Here is a 25422-nt window from a genome sequence, read left to right on the forward strand (position 1 = left end):
AGTTTCACTGGTGAATCCTACCAAACATTCAAAGAAGATTTAATACCTACCCTTCTCAAATTCTTCCAAAAAACTGAGGAGAAAGGAATATTTGCAAACTGATTTTATGAGGCCAACAGTATCCTGAGGCCAAAGCTAGACAAGAACACCATAAAAACAGAAAGTTCCAGGCCAATACCCCTGATGAACACAGATGCAAAAATCCTCAACAGAGTTATTAGCAAATTGAATTAAAAAATCCATTAAAAGGATCATAAACCATCATTAAGTGAAATTTATTTCAGGGATGCATGGATGGTTCAACATCAATCAATGTGACATTAATGAAATGAAAGGTAAAAATCATATGATCATCTCAATAGATGCAGGAGAAGCATTTGACAAAATCCAACATCCATTTATAATAAAAACTCAAGAAAATGGGTATAGAGGAAATGTACCTTAACATAACAAAGGTTATACATGACAAGCCTACAGCCTTTAAGACCAGAAACAAGATTAGGATGCCAACTCTCCCCACTTTTATTCAACGTCGTACTGAAAGTCCTGGCTAAAGCAATCAGACAAGACAAAGAATTAAATGGTATCCAAACTGGTAAGAAAAAGGTAAAACCGTCACTATTTGCAGATGACATGACATTTTATAGAGAAAAAACCTTGAAAACACTACCCAACATTATTAAAACTAATAAATGAATTCAATAAAGTTGCAGTATACAAAATTAAAATACAAAAATCTGGGGGTTCTGGGTGGCTCAGTCAGTTAAGCATCCGATTCTTGGTTGGGTTCAGGTCATGATCTCATGGTTAGTGAGTTCAAGTTCATGTCCGGCTCTGCACGGAGACTGTTTGGTATCCTCTCTCTGTCCCTCTCTCTCTGCCCCTTCCCTGTTCGTGTTCTCCTTCTCTCTCAAAATAAATAAACTTTAAAGGAAATAAAATACAAAAATCTGTTGCATTTCTATACACTAATAACAATCAGAAAGAGAAACCAAGACAAAAATCTCATTTATAATTCCATCAAAAAATACCTAAAAATAAACTTAATTAAGAAGGCGAAAGACGTGTACAATGAAAACTGTAAGTCATTGATGAGAAAAAAAACTGAAGAAGACACAAATAAATGTAAAAATATTCCACACTCACAGACTGGAAGAATTAATATTGTTAAAATGTCCAAATTACCCAAAGCAATCTACAGATTCAATGACATCCCTATCAAAATTCCAATGGCATTTTTTCACAAACTGGAACAAATCACTCTATTTCTTTTTTTTTTATACAAATAGTTTATTGTCAAGTTGGCTTCCATATAACACGCAGTGCTCATCCCCACAAGTGCCCCTCTAATAACTGCATAGAAACACAAAAGACCTCAAATAGCCAAAGTAATCTTAGGACAAAAGAATAAAGTTAGAGGTGTCACACTCCCTGATTTCAAACTATACTACAAAGCTATAGTGATCAAAACAGTATGATATTGGCATAAAAGCAGATACATAGATTAGTAGAAAAGAATGGAAATAAATCCATGCATACAGAGTCAACCAATTTATGACAAAGGAGACAAGAGCATACAATGCAGAAAGGACAGGATCATCAACTAATGGTGTGGAAAAACTGGTCGGCTACATGCTAAGAAATGACTGAATCACTATATAAAAATTAATTCAAGGATGAGATTTGAATGTGAGACCTAAAACCATAAAATTCCTAGAAGGAAAGACAGGTGGTAAGCTCCTTGACAACAGTCTTAACAGTCTTAATGATTTGATTTTGACTCCAAAGGCAAGGGAAACAAAAACAAAAATAGACAAATGAGACTACACCAAACTTAAAAAGCTTCTGGACCATACATACATACATACATACATACAGTTCCTGCACAGTGAAGGAAGCCATCAACAAAATTAAAAGCAATCTACTAAATAGGAGAAGACAGTTGCTAATTATATATCCCATAGAGGCTAATATCCAAAATATATAAAGAACTCGGAGAACTCATACAACTCAATAACAGCAACAAGAGCAAAATCTGATTTAAAAATGGGCAGAGATGGGTGTCTGGGTGGTCAGCCGGTTAAGTGTCTGACTTTGGCTCAGGTCATGATCTCTCGGTTCGAGGGTTCGAGCCCCGCGTCGGGCTCTGTGCTGATTGCCAGCTCAGAGCCTGGAGCCTGTTTCAGTCTGTGACTCCCTCTCTCTCTGACCCTCCCCTACTCACGCTGTCTTTCTCACTCTTTCTCTCTCTCACAAATAAATAAAACATTAAAAAAAAATTTTTTTAAATGGGCAGAGGATCTGACTAGGCATTTCCCCAAAGAAGACATGCAGATGCCCAATAAGCACATGACAAATGCTCAACATCACTCATCATCAGGGGTATACGAATCAAAACCACAATGAGATGCCACCTCACACTTGCCAAAATGGCTGTTATCAAAAAGACAAGAAATAACAAGTGTGGAGGAAAAGGAATTCTCATGCACAGTTGGTGGGAATGTACATTTGTTCAGCCACTATGGAAAACAGTATGAAGTTTCCTCAAAAAATTAAAAATAAAAATTACCATCCGATCTAGCAATTCCACTTTTGGGTATCTATCAAAATAAACAAAATCACTAATTTGAAAACATACATGCACACCTATATTCATTGCAGTATTATTTATAATAGCCAAGATTTGGAAACAACCTAAATGTCCATTGAGATGAATGGATAAAGAAGATGTGGAATACACAGACACACACATACACACACACACACACACATACACACACTACTAGAATACTATTTAGCCATGAAAAAGAATAAAAGATTACCATATTACAGTAACATGAAGGTATCATGCCATGTGAAATAAGCCAGACAGAGAAAGAGAAATACTGCATGATTTTACTCCTATGTGGAAGCTAAAACAAACAAAACAAAACAAAACCCAGACTCATAGATAAAGAGAACAGGCTGCTGACTGCCAGAGGGAAGAAATTAGGAAGTGAAATGGGTGAAGGGTATCAAGAGGTACCAAATTCCAGCTATAACATAAATAAGTCAAGGAAATATAATATACAACATGGGGAATACATATTATAATAACTTTGTATGGCAACAGAGTATAGTTATCAGTTCCCAGTGTATACACATGTCAAATCACAATGTTATACACATGCAATTAATATAATATTGTAGGCCAATTATACCTCAGTACAAAGACACATACGGGGGCACCTGGGTGGCTCAGTCAGTTAAGCTTCTGACTTCAGCTCAGGTCATGATCTCGCGGTTCATGGGTTCAAGCCCCCCATCAGACTCTGCTGATAGCTTGGAGCCTGGAGCCTGCTTTGGATTCTGTGTCTCCCTCTCTCTCTCTGCTCCTCCCCCACTCATGTTCTGTCTCTCTCTCTCTCTCAAAAATTAAAAAAAAAAAACATTAAAAAATTTAAAAAAGACACATACTTGTAAAATTAAAATATGTGTCTTGTTGAAATACGTAGTGTTTTATTTTTAGTATCACAGAATATCAGGGTTACAAAGTAACTAAGCTGCCAATGTATCCATTCATTAGCCCTTCCATTCCCCCTTATAACATCCCTACAATGGCTTCTCATCCTATGTTGAATACTTCCAGTGACAGTAGACTGACTAGCTTATGAGCAGTATGGTTCATCTTTGAACATTTGTCTATTTCATTCTACATAAAAGCAATGTACTTCAAAATGGGAAAATCCGCCATAGGGAAAGAGCAAGTAGAATGTTTTCTAATTAGTTACAGAAGTGTCTGCCTTTAGTTATTAAGTTTTCTTTTCAAGTCTACTTAATGAGATTGATAAAGTCCAGTGGTCAGTAAGGCTGTACAACAGCATCCCTATTCATGGACAGTCCTTCAGGAAACTCACTATGAGAAATCAGGCAATTTCTCAGAGAAAACAGGGGTTATGTAAGAATTCAGCAAAAACTACTAGATTGAGAGTATCTACAACATCTGTTAATCCTACAATACCTGCAGTAATGTTTGATGTTAAGTGTGTTCTTGTGTAGCAACAGAAAGAGCTTGGTCTTGCAATGAATGCATTTGTCAATCTTGTAAGAAAAGTGCATTTATTATCAGTACATTCTATTTATTGCGGCCTGAAAGTATACAGTTTAAGAAAATGTTCACTGCTGGGATTTAAACAAAAAGGGTGTTGTTGTTTTGTGCTGCATCAATTGGAAAATTAACCGTTTTGGGGTTCTACCATACTTGACTATTCACCCCATTGCCAAGATTTCTGACTATGTACGCAGTTAACTCTTCACACAAACTTAGGTCCCTGCACAACTCGTTGATTAATCAATCATTTTGTTTGCAATCAATAGATTAAAATAGCGCTAACAAAGGAATTAAATGGGAATATTTTCTATCTACCACCACCACCGAGGGTGAAAGCAGGATAAAGCAGCAGTGGGAGGGGAGAAGGGGCACTTGACTCTTACCACTTGGCCAGCTGGGGGTATCCTTTCTGTACCTCTGCAGGACAGTAGCGCTCGGGCTTTCCAACTCACCTGTGTTTTGAGAATGACATCCACAAATTTAAACTTTCGCCAAAACCTCGTTCGATTCTCCATAATTTGAGCTGCCCTAAGTAAGTATGTTCCAGAGCCATCATCCTTTACAGCAGAACTGAAGGATGTGGGCATTTGCATTTTGGTGCTGTGTCCCTGGCAGATCCCCACTGAGCTTGCTGGCTTAGAGCAGGCTAACAAGGGTACTCGGTGGGGACACAAAGATGATTATGACCCAGGAGGTTACTGTACAATCAGAATAATGATGGGCCCTCCCAAATGTCTAGGATGTATTCTTTAAATGTTATCAACACATCTTATGGACTGGCTAGCTATAGTTAGTGCTAATTTACTTATTTCTTGAGGCATGCTGGCTAATGAATTCTCTGCCACTTTTTTTTTTTTTAAATGTTTTATTTATTTCTAGGAGAGAGAGAGAGAGAGAGAGAGCGAGCGTGAGCAGGGGAGGGTCAGAGAGAGAGGGAGTCACAGACTGAAACAGGCTCCAGGCTCTGAGCTGGCAGTCAGCACAGAGTCTGACGCGGGGCTCGAACCCACGAACTGTGAGATCATGACCTAAGCGAAAGTCGGACGACGCTTAACCGACTAAGCCACCCAGGCGCCCCACTGCCACTTTTTTTTTTTTAAGTCCCTGTCGTAAGTACTGTTAGACATGTGTTACCAGCAGCAGAGCAGGGCCTGACAGAGAAGCTTCTCTTTAGAGAAGAGTCTGTTCTCTTTAGACAGACCATCCTGTAGCAGAGGAATTAAACCCAGCATCAGCAAACAGCTGATGGAATGCGTGCTGGAGTGCAGAGCAGATCATGAGGAGAAAAACAGTGAAGCAATGTCAAAATCAAAGACAATTGCAAGAATGGTAGGGGCCAAAAGGTCAGCAGCGGTGGGGGTGTGAGGAGAGCAGAGGAGAGAAAGGGGTGCAAGTGCATCGAGCCCAGCCATAACCTGCCCTTCCGAGCTAGAATTTCACCTCAGACAGCGTCCTGTCCTCAGTTTCTTTTTAAAATTTTGGAAGTTGAGGAAGTAAGCCCCCAAAGCAGTATATACCACTTCCTATCAAGCGATATTAAGAAGCACTTATGTAAAATATAAGACTTTGTAACCCACAATCCCAGATGAAAAAGACAGAGAAGAGCAAATTCCTCAATGAGGTGAAACGTGACTTCTGTTAGCACCAAGAAGACTGCTTACACACGGGAAAGGAGAGAAACAGAATAGAAGGAAAGCAGGTATTCCGAGAGAAAACCTGGAGCAGTGGAACAGGAAGTGGAAAAAGGTAAAGAAGAATAAGGGGAGAATTCACTATCCCTACATCTGTCCACACCAGAGCTTTTCAGATACGGATGCTGTTTAAGCAATCCATCAATCAACCAAAACCCTCAGGAACTGCAAATAAATCATTCTGACAAATTAACCTGAAAAGTTTCAGGCTGCCAAACAAATGCCAGTGCTTACTGTTAAAAAAAAAAAAAAAAAAAAAAAAAAAAGAATAATTCTGTTGTGGACTCATCTCGGGTTTTAAAATCAGGTACTGTACGGTATCATTCTCACAGGTAAAATTTACAGCACACCTACTGGCTCTTGTTAATAATCAAATGCTCCCAAAGTCCCCCAACGTTTATTCCAAAGCATTCCCTGTAAAAATAGGCTTATTTCCCAAGTGAACAGGTACAGGATGTATATTAATTTTTTTCAAAACCTGTCCTTGGTTGGTTTCCTAGAGAACAACCAGCATGACATATGAGCCAGATGTGGACCCTTGAGTATCAGGATATTGTACAGACTTATTTAAATGTATATGAGCCAAGCACTGATATGACAGAAATATGGCTGCAAATTTGGTAAGTATGGCCACAAACATTTTAGTGAAAAAGAATTAAAAATTCAGTATTTGGTCGGGGGTGGGAGAGGCAACTAGTGTAAGGCAAATTCTACTCAGCACACTAATTAGGCCAAAATGTAAGGGAATATACACAATCCAGTGAGGAAAAAACAATTAATGCAAGTGTCATCACTTTAAATTCTGTTTTCTAAACTGTAAGCAGATGTTGAATCTGCCTGACACTGGCTTAAAAATATCCGTGAGGTTCTTGCTGGCGAGCACTGCCGCATCACTTGTTTGGAGTGGCCTCCCAGTTACACCTGAACCCCCCTCCACGAGAACAAAGTGGAGGACACGGGGAAATATCTGCAAGTGTGTAATATACGTCATTTTAGAGCCAGCGTTACTTCTCTGTCTGCCCTTATTGAGCACTGCTCCAGAAATATCCCAATTTCAGATAAGAAAAATGAAGTCTGCCTTACACAAATCTATCAGATCACGGGCAGTGATTTAAACAAAGTCAAAACTCAACTCTGACTCTAGATAGTGTGATGAGAATGAGCTGTAGGATTGAGCAACAGCCCAAAATCAAAAACGAGTTTTCACTATTTTGTATTTTTAACGTAGCTTATGTATTGAGTTACTATACTTTTGCCAGTTAATTATTAACGACACACCTACCCATCCTTTTCAGAAACACACATGAAAAACCATAGCTTGTTACTCTGTTACCTTTTCCATTAGAAAACAAAAAAAAAAAAAACAAAAAAACCTCAAACTACCACTAGAAGACAACCACACAAAATAGTCAGGCACTCGGGATTCTGCACAGTACAATACCCGCACTTACTGATTTTTTCCTCCTCTCTTGAGAAAGGAAAGCAGCAAAGCTGGCCCATGGCACTGGCGCTGGCTCTCCTTCCCGGTGCTCTTCTCCCTGGGCACCCCAAATAGAAGCTGCAGTTTACACCGCGATCTGCGAGCACACCCTGCCTATTCCACTCCGAGGAACAGCACGCGTGGCTTGGGGAGCCAATGCACAGCCGGCAGAGAGCAGCAGAAGGAAAGTCTCTGCGGCGGTGAGCAGGAAGGCTCCACCTCCCCGTCCTCAGCCGGAGGCGGCTGCTCGGGATCGGGTCCCGGACCGGCAGTCAGTGAACCAAGTGGCCATGCGCCGCTCGCCCGATTCTCACACACCTGAGAGCTCCCAGCTTCCCGGCAGGAGATGAGGGCCACCAGCACTGTCTGTTATCGTGTGTGTCTTTCAGAGAGATAATCAAGGACAAACCTCTCTCTTGCAGACAAATAGAGTAATTACACAGAGAAATTCAAAGACAAAAATCCCTTCGCTTTCTGTCTGCTATTTAAAGAGGAAGAGCTTTCTCTTATCCCCCAGGAGATTTTTGTTTCTTTGTTTTATGAATAAGGAACTTGACCTTGCGGAACACTGAAAAGCAACTTGAATGAAGTATCGCTACTCCACAATCGGCACGGACTGGGGAAATGACAGGGAAATGGGGGTAAAGGAGGATACCAATTGTTGGCTGCACTTTACAGCATTATCTTTTAAACATCTGCTTTCTGAAATACAGCTTTGTTTCTCTATTAAAGCATTAAATCAATACTATGAGTTTTGAAATTAGAGCATCAGATATTCAGTAGCCCAGAAAATTCCCCAAATCTAGGAGCATCACTGGAAAAAAAAGATCAGAAATAAGAGCACCTTTCAGAATGAATTTCCAAGGTGGGTAAGCAAATTTGGGGACAGCACAACAACTAGTTTTAAAGTACAATATTTGTATTTCATGACATGAGATCACTGATTACAAGTAACGGCTCCAAATCTGTTCCCTCGAGTAGGGACGAGCCTTACTTTATGACACTAGAGGAATAAAAGATTCCTCCTAGTGCCAGAAAAACCATCCAAATCCCTGCTTTCTTAGAAAGTTTTCAGTTTGTTGTTGCAAAGAAGTTAAGTGCCTGGGAGGAAGGGAAGAAGTAGAGAACAGATTGGGTATTGTATCTATTCACACCTCAGTCTTTCTAGCACCAGTCTGCAGTCTCTCCTCCAATTTCCTCAGCCTCTTCCAATTTCCTGCCCTATTGGCTGCCATCTTGAGTTACTGCTTACACATCTGGACTCCAAGCAAAAAGGCCCCTTACTCAAATGTACCATTAAGGGGATAATACTCTGTGATGAGCCCCATACTGACTCCAGTCTATTAATCAATTCCTATTGGTACTACTTCCAACAATATGCAATTAAGAATAAAATAGGGGCTCCTGGGTAGTTCAGTCAGTTAACCATCCAACTTTGGCTCAGGTCATGATCTCATGGTTCGTGGGTTCCAGCCCTGCATCAGGCTCTGTGCTAACAGCTCAGAGCGGAGCCTCCTTCAGATTCTGTGTCTCCCTCTCTCTCTCTCTCTCTCTCTCTGCCCCTCTCCTGTTCGCACTCTGTCTCTCTCTCTCTCAAAAAATAGTTAAAACATTTAAAAATTAAATAAAAGAATAAAATATATAAAGTGTGTCATTACCTAAGTAACAGTATCTACCTCAGGATATTCTGCAATCTCAGGGGGAAATATATATATTTGAGATTTTTTTTTTCATAAGCATTAAGAGTGAATCAACCATAATAAAAGATTAGAAAACAATTGAAAAATCCAAGACAGAAATTTTTAAAATGGATTTTAATTGTGCAAGTACTTAGCACATCACTTAAACTGAAGGAGTGGGTGGAGTCTGCTTTCCAGTCACTGAGGCTTCTCTCCATTCTGGAAACCTATAGTTTCATACCATAGGTTAAGGCTACTCTCAACCTAGGACTTCCAGGAATGGTCTTCACATTGCATTCTTTCCTGTTTGTTTGTTTTTTTTTTTTTTCAGTAAAGATGATTCATTAATCATACAATTAAATGTAATTTCATTTCTATAAATTTCTGAAGAGTTTCCATATACCCAAATTTTCAACTCAAAATAACAGACACATTCATGTGTCCAGATGTTTGTTTAAAAACAAATCATACATATATTAGGAATACTGGTGAAAAAACTGATTTTCTTCCCTACCATCACATGCCCCGCCTCAAATGTGAATAGTTACCATACAGATGGACCCAGGGATTAGCTATCATTTAAACAATTGTTTGGGAATACAACAGTATGTAACTGACTTGAACAGTATAAGATATAAGCCCCTCTTCACCCTTCACTATCTCACAAAAACAACCAAGTAGTACGCTGAACAAGAACAAACACTAGGATTTCCTGGACACTTACTGTATACCAGGCCTTTGCTAAGTGTTTTCCATTTACCCATTCATTTCATCCCTACAACAGTCCTGTGAAGTAGGGAGTATTACTATTCCCTTTTTACAGATGGAAAAAACAGCTCAGCAAAATAACTAAGCCAAAATCTCTCAGGGAATATGGGACAATAATGGGATTTGAACTCAATTTGTCTGGCTGCACAGACCCTGAGCTTCTTATCCCAGAACTCTGTATCATTTTTTTAATTTAATGTTTTTTCATTTATTTCTGAGAGAGAGAGAGAGAGAGCGAGCGAGCGAGCAGGGAAGGGTCAGAGAGAGAGACACAGAATCTGAGACAGGCTCCAGGCTCTGAGCTAGCTGTCAGCACAGAGCCCGATTTGGGGCTCGAACCCACAAACTGTGAGACCATAACCTGAGCTGAAGTCGGACGCGTAACCGACTGAGCCACCCAGGCGCCCCTGGAACTCTGTATCACTAAGCACAATTTGTGTGTGGTTATCAGTATATACCTTAGGAGGCAGCTTACTATAATTTCAGAGTAATGTGCAGCAACATAGCTATTTAGCCAAGCTCAGCAGTGGTACGTTTAAATGTCTTGGTTTCTCGTATTTTGTCAGCAAATCCCTTTACTAATGGGGCAAGAGGAATATAATCCTCTTCTAAGGCAGATCGCTTATTGGAGCTGGAGCCTAGTTCTGCCGCCTGCCATGCTGTCAAGAGATGATCTCTCTAGAGCACAGAGATGCCAGAATGGCCCCTGAAAGCATTTACCTTCCAGGAAAAATAGCAACTTATACTGGTCATGAGCAATCCCTGAGACTATTAATGGTGTTCTATTAGAGGGCAAACAGGCTCCTCTCAGTAACATAGAGAGATCTACAAAAAGAAATTAGCCTCAGTGAGAAAAAATATCTGGTACGGTGTCATGTTCATAACTTTAAAGCTATAACCTTTTCTCACAGGCCTGGCTGTGACCAAATCACGGTCAGGACAGCTGTCTGTCTGCTATAGTTGTTTGGATTCTTGTTCTAACTGCTAACACAGGAGGGAGGGAACCAACCAGTATGAGGGGTGGCAGCCGCCTCTTCTCCATGTGCTGTGAAATATCAGCTCTGACAATATTGTCTCGAAGGTGAAAAGATAATTCTTAACTATGACCAAAGCTCTAGTCCCTGTATCACTGGTTGACACTATTTTCCATCTGAGAACACATATTATTTGAATTTCTGAGCAACCTCGCTATATAAAAGTTGGACTCAAGAGAACAAATCTCACGATAAGATTCTGAATCTATAAAACTTTACAGATCTGCACCTCTTTTGAAACCTCCAATTCATTAAAGGAAATCTGAGTTTGACAACTTACAGAAATACATGAGAAGAAAGGGGGAAAAAAGTATATATTCCTTTATTGAAAAGAGAAGAGAGAAAGAGGACATTAAATTGTGACGTGTAAAGAGAGGGAGAAAATTGCTTCATTCCATCAAATCCTGGAACCAAGGCCTTAGGAAGACATGCCTTTAAGCACAAAGACACACTTTAGGAAGATTTCATTATACAGCAGGTGGCACACTTATGGAAACTGTTATGCCAGGAAATGTCACAGTTTTAGCAAAAATGTATGTAAGTTCAAGAAATGCTCGACAATTCATGAAAACACAACTCATACAAATTGGGGGATCTTTTGGAATATATGCTAACTTTTTATGTTGACACTGGGGTGCCAAATGATAAAAACTATTAATCTGGGCCTTACACAGGTTGGATGGACAATATTGTATTCTGCCTCTCTATGTTCGTGTAAAACCAAATTTCAATCCTCAAGAATCAATCCGCAAAGCATACACCACCCAGACCCAACAGACGTTTCTCTATTCTTTAGCCACTGTGACATCCTTGCAGCCATGGTGTGACCAAAGGGCAAGGTCCTGAAGCTACATGATTAAATGCTGATCTTTGAAAGTGGTTCTGATGAATGTCTGTCTATAAGGAAGAGATGCTGAAAAAGTTATAACTGAAAAAGTTTAAGGATTACCTGTTAATCTCACTGGTAAAGTCCTGTTTTTAATTAGCAGATGAAAGAATCTTGATCTAACTGTGAAATTTGGGAGACAAGAATATATTTTTACCATTATTCCTATGTTAGTCCTATTTTCAACAAAGACTTTTTATTTCTCGTTTCAGTGTTTTAGATGTTTTTCTCTAAAGCTGAAAGTTCTAGGTATTTGAATTTGCAATTGCCGTATGCTGCAGACTTTCAGTATGTAATTGAAGAGAAAATATGTTTTTTCTAAACACAAGGAAAAAAATATAATGTACCGCATACAGCGTATGTGCACTTAGGAAAGGGGAAGAAGCAAGCAGATAACTAAAGTTAGAGAAGTCCTTCTTCTTTACCAACCCATAACAGTCACGCTCAGATCTCTGCTGCTGCGGGCCTACTCAGTGCCGATTTTCAAATCCCTCCTCCATGCTTATTATTCAGTACTTTCCTATGTGTGTGCCCTAACTTTAAACAATGTATGTAGTTGAGGCCCTTCCCTTAATTGGTAAGAAATAAATTAGGTTGGGGCACCTGGGTGGCTCAGTCGGTTAAGCGTCTGACTTCAGCTCAGGTCATGATCTCGCAGTTTGTGGGTTCAAGCCCTGCGTCGGGCTCTGTTCTGACAGCTCAGAGCCTGGAGTCTGCTTCAGATTCTGTGTCTCCTTCTCCTCTCTGCCCCTCCCCTGTTCATGCTCTTGTGGTCTCTCTCCTCTCAAAAATAAACAAACATTAAAAAAAATAAAGACAGAAATTAGGGAGAATTTATTTTCCTGCTCAGAGAACAGAGAGCAGGAGAGCTCTTGAAGTAGGAGCTGGGAGGATGGGCTGACAAATTCCATTCTCTACCTGGACACCCCCAATTTATATTATACCATTTTGTCAATTGAACTTGATTCCAGCCACTATTTATTAAACACTTAGTATGGGCTAATATGATAATCACATTGGCTCTTGAAGTGAAGTTAACTTTTGAAACAAGGGGTACAACCAAAATAAATGAGAGAGAAGGCCACAGCCAGGCCAAATTGAATAGGAGGCAGAAATCTGTAGGCAGGAGCCCGAGGGAGAAGGGGGGGCCTTCACATTGTGGTAAATCCCATTCGACAGTTTTATTAAGGAAATGCAGTAATGGGGAGAACGAAGGGCAGTAACAGTCATTTATTCTAGTTAGCGGCTGTTCAGTGCTGCTTTTACTGTCTGTCCTTCTTTTCAGGCATTAACAATGAAATCACAAAAACTGACATGAGGTACTCAACTCAAGGACAAGTTTAATGATTGGCTGTTAAAACCTATTTAAAAAAAAAAAAAGAAAAGAAAAAGAAAAGCAAAGAACACATTTAATCTGCTGGCCAGTATTTGTTATCTGACATAGCTGCTTTCTTATTCCACTGCTTTTAATCCTTTAATGCCCTGAGCCTTTTGGAGAGAAAGCAACATCCTTTACAGCAAGAAAACAATGTATTTTAAAAAAAAGCCAACGGGACCCAATGAGCAGATTATATTTGCAATTTAAGAAGGTCAACAACAAAAAATTGGTTTTAGTTTCTAATTTACTGGTTTTTTTCACAGGTAATGCTTATCCTTTACATGGAACATCCTCAGTGTGTATGTAGTTCTGAAAGTGCTCGGGTGCTTGACCTTGAGCAGTCACATTTCCTGCTACATAAAGGATTTGAAGACTTCAAATAAAAGGTGCTTTAGTAACTCAGTGCATTATTATTAAAGTTTTTTTTCTCTAATAGCAGTGAAATGGATAAGGAAGAATGAAAGTAAATCCCCAAAATAATAAAAAGAAAATCCACTTATACCAGATGAAAGGCAGTGAAATCAAGGCTGGTTTTGGCAGGTCTCAGAATCTGTCACGATCTGCCGTGGCCCAGGGTAACGTTCATCTGATATGCTACGTCAGTATTCGTTCTGTTTTTAGAAACTTCTAACAACATTTGATAACTGTTGTTTAAGTACCCATAAAACTGGGACACCTGGCTGGCTCAGTTGAAAGAGCAAGCAACTCTTAACCTTGGGGTCTTGAGTTTGAGCCCCATACTAGGTGTAGAAATTACTTAAATAAATAAACACATTTTTTAAAAAGTCGGAGTACCCATAAAACCAAAATATTGATGATGTGGAGAACAAAGGTGAATGAAATGTAGATAATATTAAATGTCTTTATACCTTGCAGCCTGTTGACACATAAGTACTTGAGACAGGCAGAGCGACACTCCTAAAGGAACTCACAACTGCCTTAATGTTAATGCTTCACTACAGGCAAAAAAGCAGCCTCAGCTGGACTTTAGCCAGGCCTCCAGGATCCTGTCAGTCTTCTTTAACATATGAAATTCCTTTTGGAAACGTACTTTATCTCTGCCCCTCACAAATTAAAATTATATAGTCAATAGCTCCTCATAATCCCAGTGCAGACCTTTCTGCTCATGGGTCCTGTCCACATACTTTAATAAAACCACATTTTTGGGGACACCTGGGTGGCTCAGTCTCGGTTACGTGTCTGACTCTTGATTTTGGCTCAGGTCATTATCTCACGGTTTATGAGATAGAACCCTGCACCGGGCTCTGAGCTGACACCATGGAGCCTGCTTGAGATTCTCTCATTCCCTCTCTCTCTGCCCCTCCCCTATTTGCATGTGCATATGCATGTGTGTTCCCTCTCCTTCTCTCTCAAAAATAAACAAAAACTTAAAAAAAATACCTTTTCTGCACTGAAAATATCTCAAGAATTATTTCTTAACCATTCAATCCTGAACCCCAACATTTTCCATTAATATATTTCTTATTTCATATCCAATATGTATTGAATGCATTCAGCTGCAAGTAACAAAAAAATTCTTGATTCAAATGGTTAAAAAGTAAAGAAACTCATTACCTCTTAGAATCAGAGACGGAGTTGCTCTAGGGTTGGTTAATTCAGTAATGTAACAAGATCACCAATCAAGATTCACTTTTCTAGTCTCCCATACACAGTACATATGCTTGTAGTCACCTAGTGTCCTCATGGTGAAGGTGGCCATTAAGAGCTGGCATCATATGTGTAACCAACAATCCCCAACTAAAAAATGATGGTCTCTTCCCTTAGAATCTCTAGGTCTCAGCAAACAAACAATAAACAAACAAACAAAAAACCTATTCTCTGAAGTCTCAAGTAGACTTCCCCTCACATATCAGAACTGGGTCACATGCCACTTCCTAAACTAGTCACTGACAAGAAGAATGGACCCAGTCATCAGCAGGACTAAAGCCAGGTCCATGTACCCTGAAGTTCACCGCCTCCCAGGGAAGGTGGGACTCTGCCAAGAGGGAAGGAGGGGAAGAAAATGGACTCATAACAGGCAAACCACTCATATCTGCTATGGGTCAATTAAAATTAATAAAGTTATTGAAAGGGTTGATAAATAATTTTGCCTAGCAAAACCAGGGAAAAAAAAACCCTAAAAAGTAAATCATTGAAAAAGAGTGCCATGCTAGTAAAACACAAAAACAAAAAACAAACAAAAATGGGGGCACCTAGGTGGCTCAGTCAGTTAAGCACCTGACTTTGGCTCAGGTCATGATCTCTTGGTTTGTGAGTTTGAGCCCCGAACTGGGCTCAGTGCTGACAGCAAAGCCTGCTTCAGATTCTGTGTCTCCATCTCTCTCTGTCCCACCCCTGCTCATGCTCTGTCTCTCTCTCCTTCAAAAATAAATAAACATTAAAAAAAAAAAAGATCATATATGGATGAATGTATGCCACACTTCTATATTAAATTCTTGCTAAATGCATAGTTGGAGAACAAGTATCAAAATTATTAACTGTCTTTCTCCTAAACCTTATTATGCTAAGATTGACTTCTTAAATAAAAGCTTTTGCTTTGATCAGAGCTGTTAACAGTGAAAATATTTTTGGCAGCTATGGCTCCCTGATATGATATACGAAAGTTATGATTATCAAATGTAGTTTCCTTTACTCATAACCAGAGGCAAGACAAAATATTCACTTGAATACCCTCATCAATAGAAGATCAAATAGAACCACAATGAATGAATTGACAAAATGTTGTTCTCTCAGCCACAGTTACATGTTCTAGGAATTTCATGGAAAACATTTTGAAGTCAGATAAAATAGTAAAGGATCTTTATGGGTTAAGGAAAAAACGAGAGAATTTAAACTTCATAAAGAGAAATGAGTATACTCAGTTTCTTCAGCCCTCATGATCCCTGGTTTTACCAGGACAAGTTTCTCTGTAAAAGCAGTAAACTTGTGGGGTGCCTGGTGGCTCCATCAGTTAAGCATCTGACTTTGGCTCAGGTCATGATCTCACAGTTCATGAGTTGGAGCCCTGCGTTGGGTCTGCACTGGTGGTGTGGAACCTGCTCGGATTCTCTCTCCCCCTCTCTCTGCCCCTTCCCCACTTGCACCTCTCTCTCTAAAAATAAGTAAATAAACTTTAAAAAAAGGTTTTTTAAAAATTAAAAAAAAGAGAGAGAAGCAAACTTGCATAGTGAAGGGGCATTTTCATGCCATTGCTATCCAGACCCCATAGACCAAGAAGAAACAATGAACAGATTTGTCATATTTGCTTACCCAATTTCTACCACCTTTTATTTTAGCTCTTGGCTTTAGATCTCCTTCCTTCCTCTACAATAGTCATCTCAGCTACCAAATAGCTACCAAACTAGTCTGATGTCCTAGGTTTTCCCAGGTAACCCCCAGCTACTTCATTCATACCCACAGCTTCAACTGCCAACTTAATGCTCCTGAATCCCAAATTGATCTCTCACATAGATTGTCTTCCGTGTCCCAGACCTCCCTTGGGGATGCACCTTTTGACTGGGGCACAGGTGTTTTAATATGCCTAAATTCAAACTCATCTTCTTGTCACCAAAATCTGTTTGTCTTTTATCCCCTACATTGGTGTAGGGCACTACCATCAACGCAGCTGTCAAACCCCAAACCTGAGAGCCATCCTAGACCCCTCTCCTGACTATTAAAATCCACTGTAAACCTGAAAAGAGGGATTCTCCTGCCTCCCTAGATCTGCAATGCACCCCTCCTTCTCCGTCTCTGCTGCAGATGCTCCCTGCAGACAAGTGTCAGGACCTGCCTAGGCCAGTGCCCTAGTCTCCTAATCATCTTACTGAGTCAGTCTCCTGCTCTGTCATAGCAGGCTTTTATACTACTGGTAGACTGGACTTTCTAGAGCACAAATCTGAGCATGTCATTCTGAACTCCAAAATTTTTGAAGGCTCCCATCCCCTACAAAGTAAGATCTGAATTAAGGATAAGATCTGAAGGGTAGGGAATTCACGGGCAGAGTGCATTGCGAACACTCCTCAGGAAGCTACTCAGCCTGGAAAGCACTCTCCCTTTCACTTGTCCTTCCCACATGCTCGCTCTGCAGCTCAGACCTGCCCTCTTCTGTGCAGCCTTCCCTGACAATCCCAGGCTGAAGTACAAGTACACTAGGTAGGTTCCCAGTAACCTCAGGCAGTCGTTATCACTTTAAATTGGAACTGTCTGCAAGACTTGGCTCAGAGCAGAGGCCGTGTTGGCCCACCTTTGATCTTTCACATGCCTCATAATTCTTGGTACTTAGTAGGTTCCATAAATATCTGTTCAACAAATTGCACAACTAAAATACAACAAAATGAGGGGCGCTTGGGTGGCTTAGGCGGTTAAGCGTCCGACTTTCGCTTAGGTCATGATCTCGCGGTTCGTGGGTTCGAGCCCCGCGTCGGGCTCTGTGCTGACTGCCAGCTCAGAGCCTGGAGCCTGTTTCAGTCTGTGTGTCCCTCTCTCTCTGACCCTCCCCTGCTTGTGCTGTCTCTCTCTCTCTCTCTCCTAGAAATAAATAAAAATATTTAAAAAAAAATACAACAAAATGTGTTTATGTGCATAGCTAGCAGCTCTTCAAATGTACCAAGGGGAGGTAGCCGGGTAGCGGGGACAATATGGATGAGCCCCAAGATCACTGTACCAGTAGTGCGGCAGCCATGGGCCATTTACTCACTATGGTCACAGTCCCCCTTCCGATTCCTATTTTAAGAGTAAATCTAAAACAGAAGAAGAATATGGTGGAACTGGATTTTCAGACAGAGCTGGACAATGAGACTATTATTCTCTTTCAATTAATCAGATACCATAATAATCAAAGTCTAGCTCTGGCAAACACTGAGGTACAACAAGTTAACACAAAACAGAGAATTTGTGAATTATAATGATGGAAGAAACTTTATGAGGTCCCTCAGGCCTCTCGGTTAGATGACCCCCAAATGGTACTCTCTCTTCCCCCTTAAAAGATGGTCTTCCTCCTTAAAGGTAAAGACACTTAATAAATCCCATAACACCTTTGTCCTAGTATTTAACAGTCTTTCAGAGTCCATAGTTTTTCCTGATTCCTAAAATAGTATATTCCCACTAAAGATTAAAAAGAAAATGACTTTTGGGGCATTTATGCAGCTCATTCAGTTAATCATCGAACTTCAACTCAGGTCATGATCTCGCTCACAGTTTGTGGGTTCAAGCCTCACATCGGGCTCTGTGCTGACAGCTCAGAGCCTGGAGTCTGCTTTGGATTCTGTCCCTCTCTCTCTCTCTCTCTCTCAAAAGTAAACATTCAAGAAAAATTAAAAAATAAAAAAGAAAGAAAATGACTTTTTTCCCTTATACTAACCCTTCCTTAAGTCACTCTCTAGCCTTCTCTGTCCTGGGCTTAAGAATTCTACACACACTTTGTAATAAACACAGCAGTGACAGTGGGCAGAAGTGAGTGAGCACCTAGTATGCGTCAGGCACGATGCTTTAATGCATTATCTCATTGAGTCCTCACAACATCCTCATGAGGTGACCATCATTATCAACCCCATCTTATAGATGGGTTTAGGGTCATTAAGTAATGTGTGCAAGGTTGCCTCGCTGGGAAGTAGCACTGACCATTATAACAAGGTCTGTTGACTCTAAGAACTTCTGGGTCTGTGTGTGTGCTTCGGATGGAAGAGCTTTTCTTCCTCTCCACGATTCTGTATCCTCTCTAATTCCTTAGTGCTTCACTGAAATGGGCATGAACTTCATGAGTTTTACATATTTATCTCCTGTGATGGCATCACATTACCACATTGCTTTTTTTTTTAAATAACATGACATTAAAGAAGATAGACTGTCAACTTTGTTGTGTGTTTCCCATAGCCAGGAAAAAACACAGTGAAGTTTTTATCCTCACATTGTACTTATATATATGTTTATTATAAATATATATGCAATATAAAATATTACATAAATACACAAGGTAAAAGCACCTGATATATATCTATGCATTTTTTTTTTAATGCACCAAGGTTAATCGCAGGCTAATCAGAGGAAAGCATTTAGAATAATGCAAGTCTATAATAACCTGAAATGGATGTTCTGATGTTAGGACAGTAAGAACACTGTTGCAGTAAGTATTCTAATATGACGAGTATGGCCATTACTACGAATGACTAACATTTTTACAAAATTATATGTCAGGCACTATGCTAAGCACCTTTAGAGCATTAATTAATGTGGTGAAAAAGTGTATTCAGAGGCAATTGGGCAATGCGAAGGGCTGGTTAGCCGTAACTTTTGGCAACTGAAAAGGTCTAACACTAGTTTACTACGTCTTAATATCTTTGATCACAGACGCTGCACTCCAATAATATCATTCATGTAGCTTTTTTTCTTTTTCTTTGAAATTCCGGATTTACTTTCATATTTTCTAACATATACTTAAAAACAAAGGCTCTACAAATAAATCATAAAACAACATAAATTATTCTTGTATGATTCTAGAATTAATGTTTAATTTGTCAGGTCGTTAAATTTACCGCAGAACAGTGCTCCTTTAATACGCAGGGTTTCTACAGCATCTAATATAAATCATAGGGTTTTGAAACCAGGCCAACAGATGGTTGCATTTTCCAAATAGCCTGAGCCACAGCTGCCACTCTGTGTTAGCATCCAGATTAATAGCTGATAAACCAGTTAAAATACAGTGAGCCATCGCAAAGATTCATTTTTTCAGTTACTTAATCCCCATCTTCTGCTAACTCAAGCAAATATAAAAAAATAAGCTGAGAGTTCCAATGATCAGTTGCTTTTTATTTTTACTAAGGGCATATAAGCATAAAATTTCAAATGCTTTCTTTTCAGAAGACATGTTTCATCAAAGAAATATTTAAGAAGAGGACAATTAGATTACAAAAAGGAATAACACAGGCATTTGAGAAATGTTAACATGTTAAAGGTTCCGCTTTTTCAAGAGCAGCCTTGCTTTCTAGGCAGAATGATACAGTTCCAGTTAAATCTGGGCAGTCTTGGGTTTCTTTTTTTATCCCAGCCTAGTACACTTACAAGGGAACATTTATGATAAATTATATGGTCACTCAATTTCTGTGTCAGAAAGTAAATGATTAGATACTCTGTACTCAGCTCTTATTAATTTACTTGATAATTCTGAGTGGGGAAAATTTCCAACTGCTGAAGTTTTCAAGTGAAAAAATGTACAGTTCCCTCAGATGATAAACTGTCTTTTCGCTTCTCCCTCTTCTAACATACTCAAAATAGATTCATCTTAATTGGTCTAAGTAGAGATGAAGTTTTCTTAATCATCTCCCCTGTCAGCCTGTGCAAAAGAAAACAAGACAAACTTTCTGGTTCTGCCCACAGCAAAAGAGATATTCTATGTTATACAATATCGACATCATGTAAGAATGATTTTTAAATGAGGTATTTACATAGCCATGCTATTGTCATTCTGGGGTATTTGGTTCTTGTTACATTTTTACCACAGACTGCTTAAATGGAAATTAAAAAGGGATGGAGAAAAAATTCGATAGCTATGTGGCCATCCGAATTAATTTGTTGGAAGAAAAGGTTGGAAATACTGATCAAAGTTATGGCTGGAGAGTTGTCTGAGGTTTAAAGTTTTTCAGGGTTTTCTTGGACCATGAACTAAAGCAGTATTTCTTAGACATATTGGCCTCAGGATCACTTTATACTCTTAAGAATTACTGACACAATAAACTATTTGTAAAAAAAAAAAAAAAAAAAAAAAAAAAAAAGAATTACTGACAATCTCCCCGTCTTCCTCCCTGCTCAAAGAGGTTTTGCTCATGTGGGTTATTATTTATCAATATTTACTGTCTTTGAACTAAAACAGAATTTTCTGAAAATTTATTAATTCATTTTGAAATATCTTAAGTTCATTATCAGTAATAAATATTATCATTAGGAGTATTTTTATGAAAACAACTATATTTTTAATTAAACGTTTTTATAGTGAGAATAATGGGCTTCATTTGCATTTTTGCAATTTTCTTTGATGTCTGGCATAATCAAAGACAGCTTCATCCTCAGGTCTGATTCTGCACACAGTCTGTTGCAGCACATGATTTCATTTGCAGCCTAAGAAAAATCCAGTCTCACATAGATATAAATTTTCAAAAGGCAGAAGAATAATAGCCTTTTCAGATAATGTGGATATTCTTCTTTGATACTCTACCAAAACTCAACAAGTTACAGTTTCTTGAAGTTTAGGTACAATGTGGAATCTCAAAACTTCTCAACTTCTTTTACTGTTTATAGTCAAATCTTTTGGTATCTTGAATTTTCAATGGTCTTTTATCTATGCATGTCTTTGTAGCAAATATTGGTCATTTAAGAAAAATTGACGGAGTTATGCAGATCTTCCATATTTTGACTCACTTCATTATATAACACCAAAAAAACCCCCACACTGGACAATGAATCACCCCATGGGTTGCCAAGGGGGCACTATTAGACTTCTGGGGGGTGATGGAAATATTCAGTATCTTGATGGTGATAATGGTTTCACAGTTGTGTACATACATTAAAAACTTATCAAATTATACACTTTATTTTTTTTAATGTTTTATTTACTTCTGAGAGAGAGAGAGAGACAGCGTGAGCAAGGGACGGTCAGAGAGAGAGGGAGACAGAAAATCTGAAACAGGCTCCAGGCTCTGAACTAGCTGTTAGCACAGAGCCCAATGCAAGGCTCAAACCCACAAACTGTGAGATTATGACCTGTGCCAAAGTCAGACACTTAACTGACTGAGCCACCCAGGCACCCCAAATTGTACACTTTAACTTATGTGCAGTTTTGTATATAAGTTATACTTCAGTAAAATAAAAAGAGTGTGACTGAGGGGGAAACATTGGGAAAATGGAGTCTGTTATTCTACTCTGTGCTATCTAGTTTTGTTTATGACATTTTCCATAACAGAAAGTGGGAAAAGTCTTTACGTTAGGAAGCTGTTACCCTCATGGTAATAGATCAGTTTTCCAAAATTCTTATTTTTTCCTGAAAGCTTGAATTTTATCATTAGTAGTAAATTATGTCAGATGCGCCTGATGCGACAAGTTTATTTTAAAGAAAATGTCTGCCAAATGCCCAAATGTGAAAATGATAGTTTGTGAGTCATTTTTCAAGGAAAAATTTTTCAGAAAAGAAAGTGACTACTTTAGCTTGTAGTTTAAATAATGACACAAGTGTTTTTCCTGAGTCAACGTTCTGCTTCAATATGCAGCTGAGGTACTTTATAAACACTTCTCATTTTTGTTAACAGAATACAAAAAAAGGCACACAGAGACAAATTAAACACGATCAATTATGTTCACTACTCAGCAAGAGCATTCTTACATGAAATTGGCTTTTTATTTTTTTTATTTTTATTTTTTTACAAATAGTTTATTGTCAAATTAGTTTCCACATAACACTCAGTGCTCATCCCCACAAGTGTCCTCCTCCGTGCCCATCCCCCCTCCCCCCCACATCCAACAGTCCTCAGTTTTTGTCAGCATTCAAGAGTCTCTCATGGTTTGCCTCTCTCCCTTTCCCCCACCATTTCCGCCCTTCTTCTCCCCCTTGTTCCTCCGTCAAGTTCCTCCTAATCCTCCTATACGTGCAAACATATGATATTTGTCCTTCTCTGCGTGACTTATGAAATTGGCTTTTTAAAAAGACTTTTATTTTTGAGAAACAGTGCCAGTGAGGGAGATGCCGAGGGAGAGAGAGAGAACCCCAAGCAGGCTCCACGTCCTGTCAGCACAGAGCCCGACGTGGGGCTCCATCCCACAAACCCTGAGATCATGACCCAAGTCAAAACAAAGAGTCAAACACTCAACCGAGTCACCCAAGTAACCCCAAACTGGCTTTTTAAAATGCTTTTTTTAAGGGCACGTGGGGGGAGGGGGGACCTCAGATAGAATAAATTCACTGATACACGTTGTTTGGAATTCTCATTGTGTTTCAGCTCATAAAGTGTGAGGCTGGCATCTTGCTGGTCTGACCTGTTGGGTACTGGATATAGACTGAGTGGACTATAACCGAGTCGTCTCTAACTTACCTAATTATGACCCTTTTCATCTTCTATAATTGTACCTGTGCACACCTGCATGCTTCTGTTTGAGCCACCAGTTGGCCCAGCCCTAACCCTCTCACTGCCTCTGTGCTGTAGTGTGAAACTAACCGGAAGTCTTATCTTCAGGATCCAATCTTGTGCTATGATGTGAAGTATCAAACTTCACCCTCTTTTTGTCCCACATCTATCTACTCAGTCTTTTTATTTCATATCCTCTGCCTCAGTATGTGCGACTGTGTGCATGTCCTTTCCTACCTCTTCCATTCCTCCTGTACCCAAGCCTAGCAAGCTCCCTGCCGTCGTGTCCTTAGCTAACTAGACTGTAGGTTCAACCATTAGTCTTTGAAGTGTGTCTCCTATCACTAACGTTGCCTCCCACTGCTTCCCAGCCCATCTTTTCTCTCCCTCATAAATCATAACTGCTGCTCCTAGAAGGTGTCCTTTCGCTACTCCCCATCTGTCTCTTTAGTGTCATCTTATTCCTTTGAGCTCTGCCACTCTTTACTCCCACACTCTCTGAGAAGATAAAATTATAAGCTTCTTCCACCATGTCCTAACAAAGCTCATTGTTGTTATGGGCAAAACCCTGTTCGTCTATTCCTCCTTCCCCATTTCTCACCGCCCAGTGGCTATCACTCTTAAGGACTGTCTTATAGTTCTCCATATCTCATTATACCAAAGAGAGGCATAAACACATTGTATATATGTTAACATTCATTAAGTTGATGATGATTAATTATTATGAAACCAAAAAAAGTCAGGATTCCCAGAAAATTATGGATTCCACCTCTACTTGGAAAAGTTATGAAGAAATAAGCTGGCCTGCAAAAAACAAAAACAAAAAACAAAAAACCTCTAGACCTTTCAAATCCCCCATTGCCTCCTATAAGATATGCCTGACAGCTGAAAGTAAACTAGTCTTTGCAAGCATTAAATTGCTCATCAATTTTACAAAAGGGTGTCATTTAGTCAATTACCTCCCCTAAGGAAATTTAAATGGAATATAGCTGCCTGAGAAAAATTAATTCACCTAACTCCAGTAAGTAGCTCACTGAGAATATTTCCACCACACTATGATATATGAGCCATATTTCATTTCTGGTTTCACAAGGGGAAAATTTTTTTTTACCTTTTTTAAAAAAAAAGTTTTATTTTATTTTGAGAGAGAGAAAGCATGCAAGTGGGGGAGAGTCAGAGAGACAGGGAGAGAGAGAATTCCAAGCAGGCTCCATGTTGTTAGCACAAAGCCTGATGCCGGGCTTGAACCTATGAACGAAGAGATCATGACCTGAGCTGAAATCAAGAGTCGGACGCTTTACCAGCAGAGTCACCCAGGTGCCCTTTTTTTCTTTTTGGATTTGAATTTTAGCTGATTATTACAGTTAGGTTTATAAGGAATTGCAGCCCAATAGTAAGTAGACATAATATCACCCAAAGTTCTGATTATGAGAGAACTAAGATTATGAGAGAACCTTTTCTTGTATCTGAAAATGTGAATGATGTTTCCATATTCTACCAACCTCCCCTAACACTCACATCAAGGTGTGTGATGGCTGGAGATGGAGAGGAAAATGCTCGGCGTGGAAATGTTCAGCATGCACAGGAAACAGCAGTAACTGGGAGGGGAATCCAAACTGTGATGCCTTCAGGACCCAGGCACATAGTGTGAACAAGTCCAGCCAATTTATGGTAAGAACAGCAACTACTTCTAAGGTCAGTGGGCCTGCTACCCTATCCAGAAAATTGTTACCATGCAAGAATGGAGGACCAGTATCACGTTTTCTGATTGTTCAGAAGGCAGCAGGAACCAAGATTTTTACATAAATCACCCCAATATTGGCAAGTTATTAAAATTAGAAAACAAAACAAAACACCCTGTGAGAGTGAAGTACAAAATGAAAGGTGCTAGTTTGTAATCTTGGAACATACAAGCTGGGGTATAAAACATATTATAAAAATATATTCCTAAAACTAAAGCTCTACTTCACACTCACTTTTAGCAACTGGATTTCTTCATTAATCCTCTGTGTCTGAGTACTTGTATAAATGGTCATACCAGGTAGATTAAAAGCTCGAATGCAAAAGCAATAACAAAAAAAAATTGGAAGATATAAATGAATATGTGTCAAATCTTTGATTTGGAGATGACTCTAATAATGAAAGAAATCACAGGAGAACTCTTCATCTATAATTTAACAAAAATTAAAAACATTTAATGTGAAAAATGCCTTGTGACCAAAATTAAATGTAATATAAAACCTGGAAAATATTAAAGCCAAAATGGCAAAAGGCCAATTGTCTTTACTGTAAAAAGAAAAACAAAACAAA

At 39.2% G+C, this 25422-nt stretch overlaps 1 protein-coding gene across 3 annotated transcripts in view; it reads right to left on the minus strand.

Annotated features, from left to right (window-relative positions):
- The window catches only part of AKAP7 (A-kinase anchoring protein 7), a 148679-nt gene that overhangs the window by 30834 nt on the left and 92423 nt on the right, over positions 1-25422 (minus strand). Inside the window, exons 1-2 of one of the 3 annotated variants that reach the window (XM_039240400.1) lie at positions 7233-7406; positions 4474-4542 (exon numbers count right to left, since the gene is read on the minus strand). The exons of the other annotated variants lie outside the window; for them this stretch is intronic. Of the exons in view, the coding sequence (XP_039096331.1) occupies positions 4474-4542; positions 7233-7281 (118 nt within the window). The 5' untranslated portion in view covers positions 7282-7406. Of the gene's footprint in view, positions 1-4473; positions 4543-7232; positions 7407-25422 lie in introns of those variants that run through there. 3 annotated transcript variants of the gene reach the window in all.

Source organism: Hyaena hyaena, unplaced genomic scaffold, assembly GCF_003009895.1.
Source record: "Hyaena hyaena isolate Hyena2069 unplaced genomic scaffold, ASM300989v1 scaffold_178, whole genome shotgun sequence".
Taxonomy (NCBI): domain Eukaryota; kingdom Metazoa; phylum Chordata; class Mammalia; order Carnivora; family Hyaenidae; genus Hyaena; species Hyaena hyaena.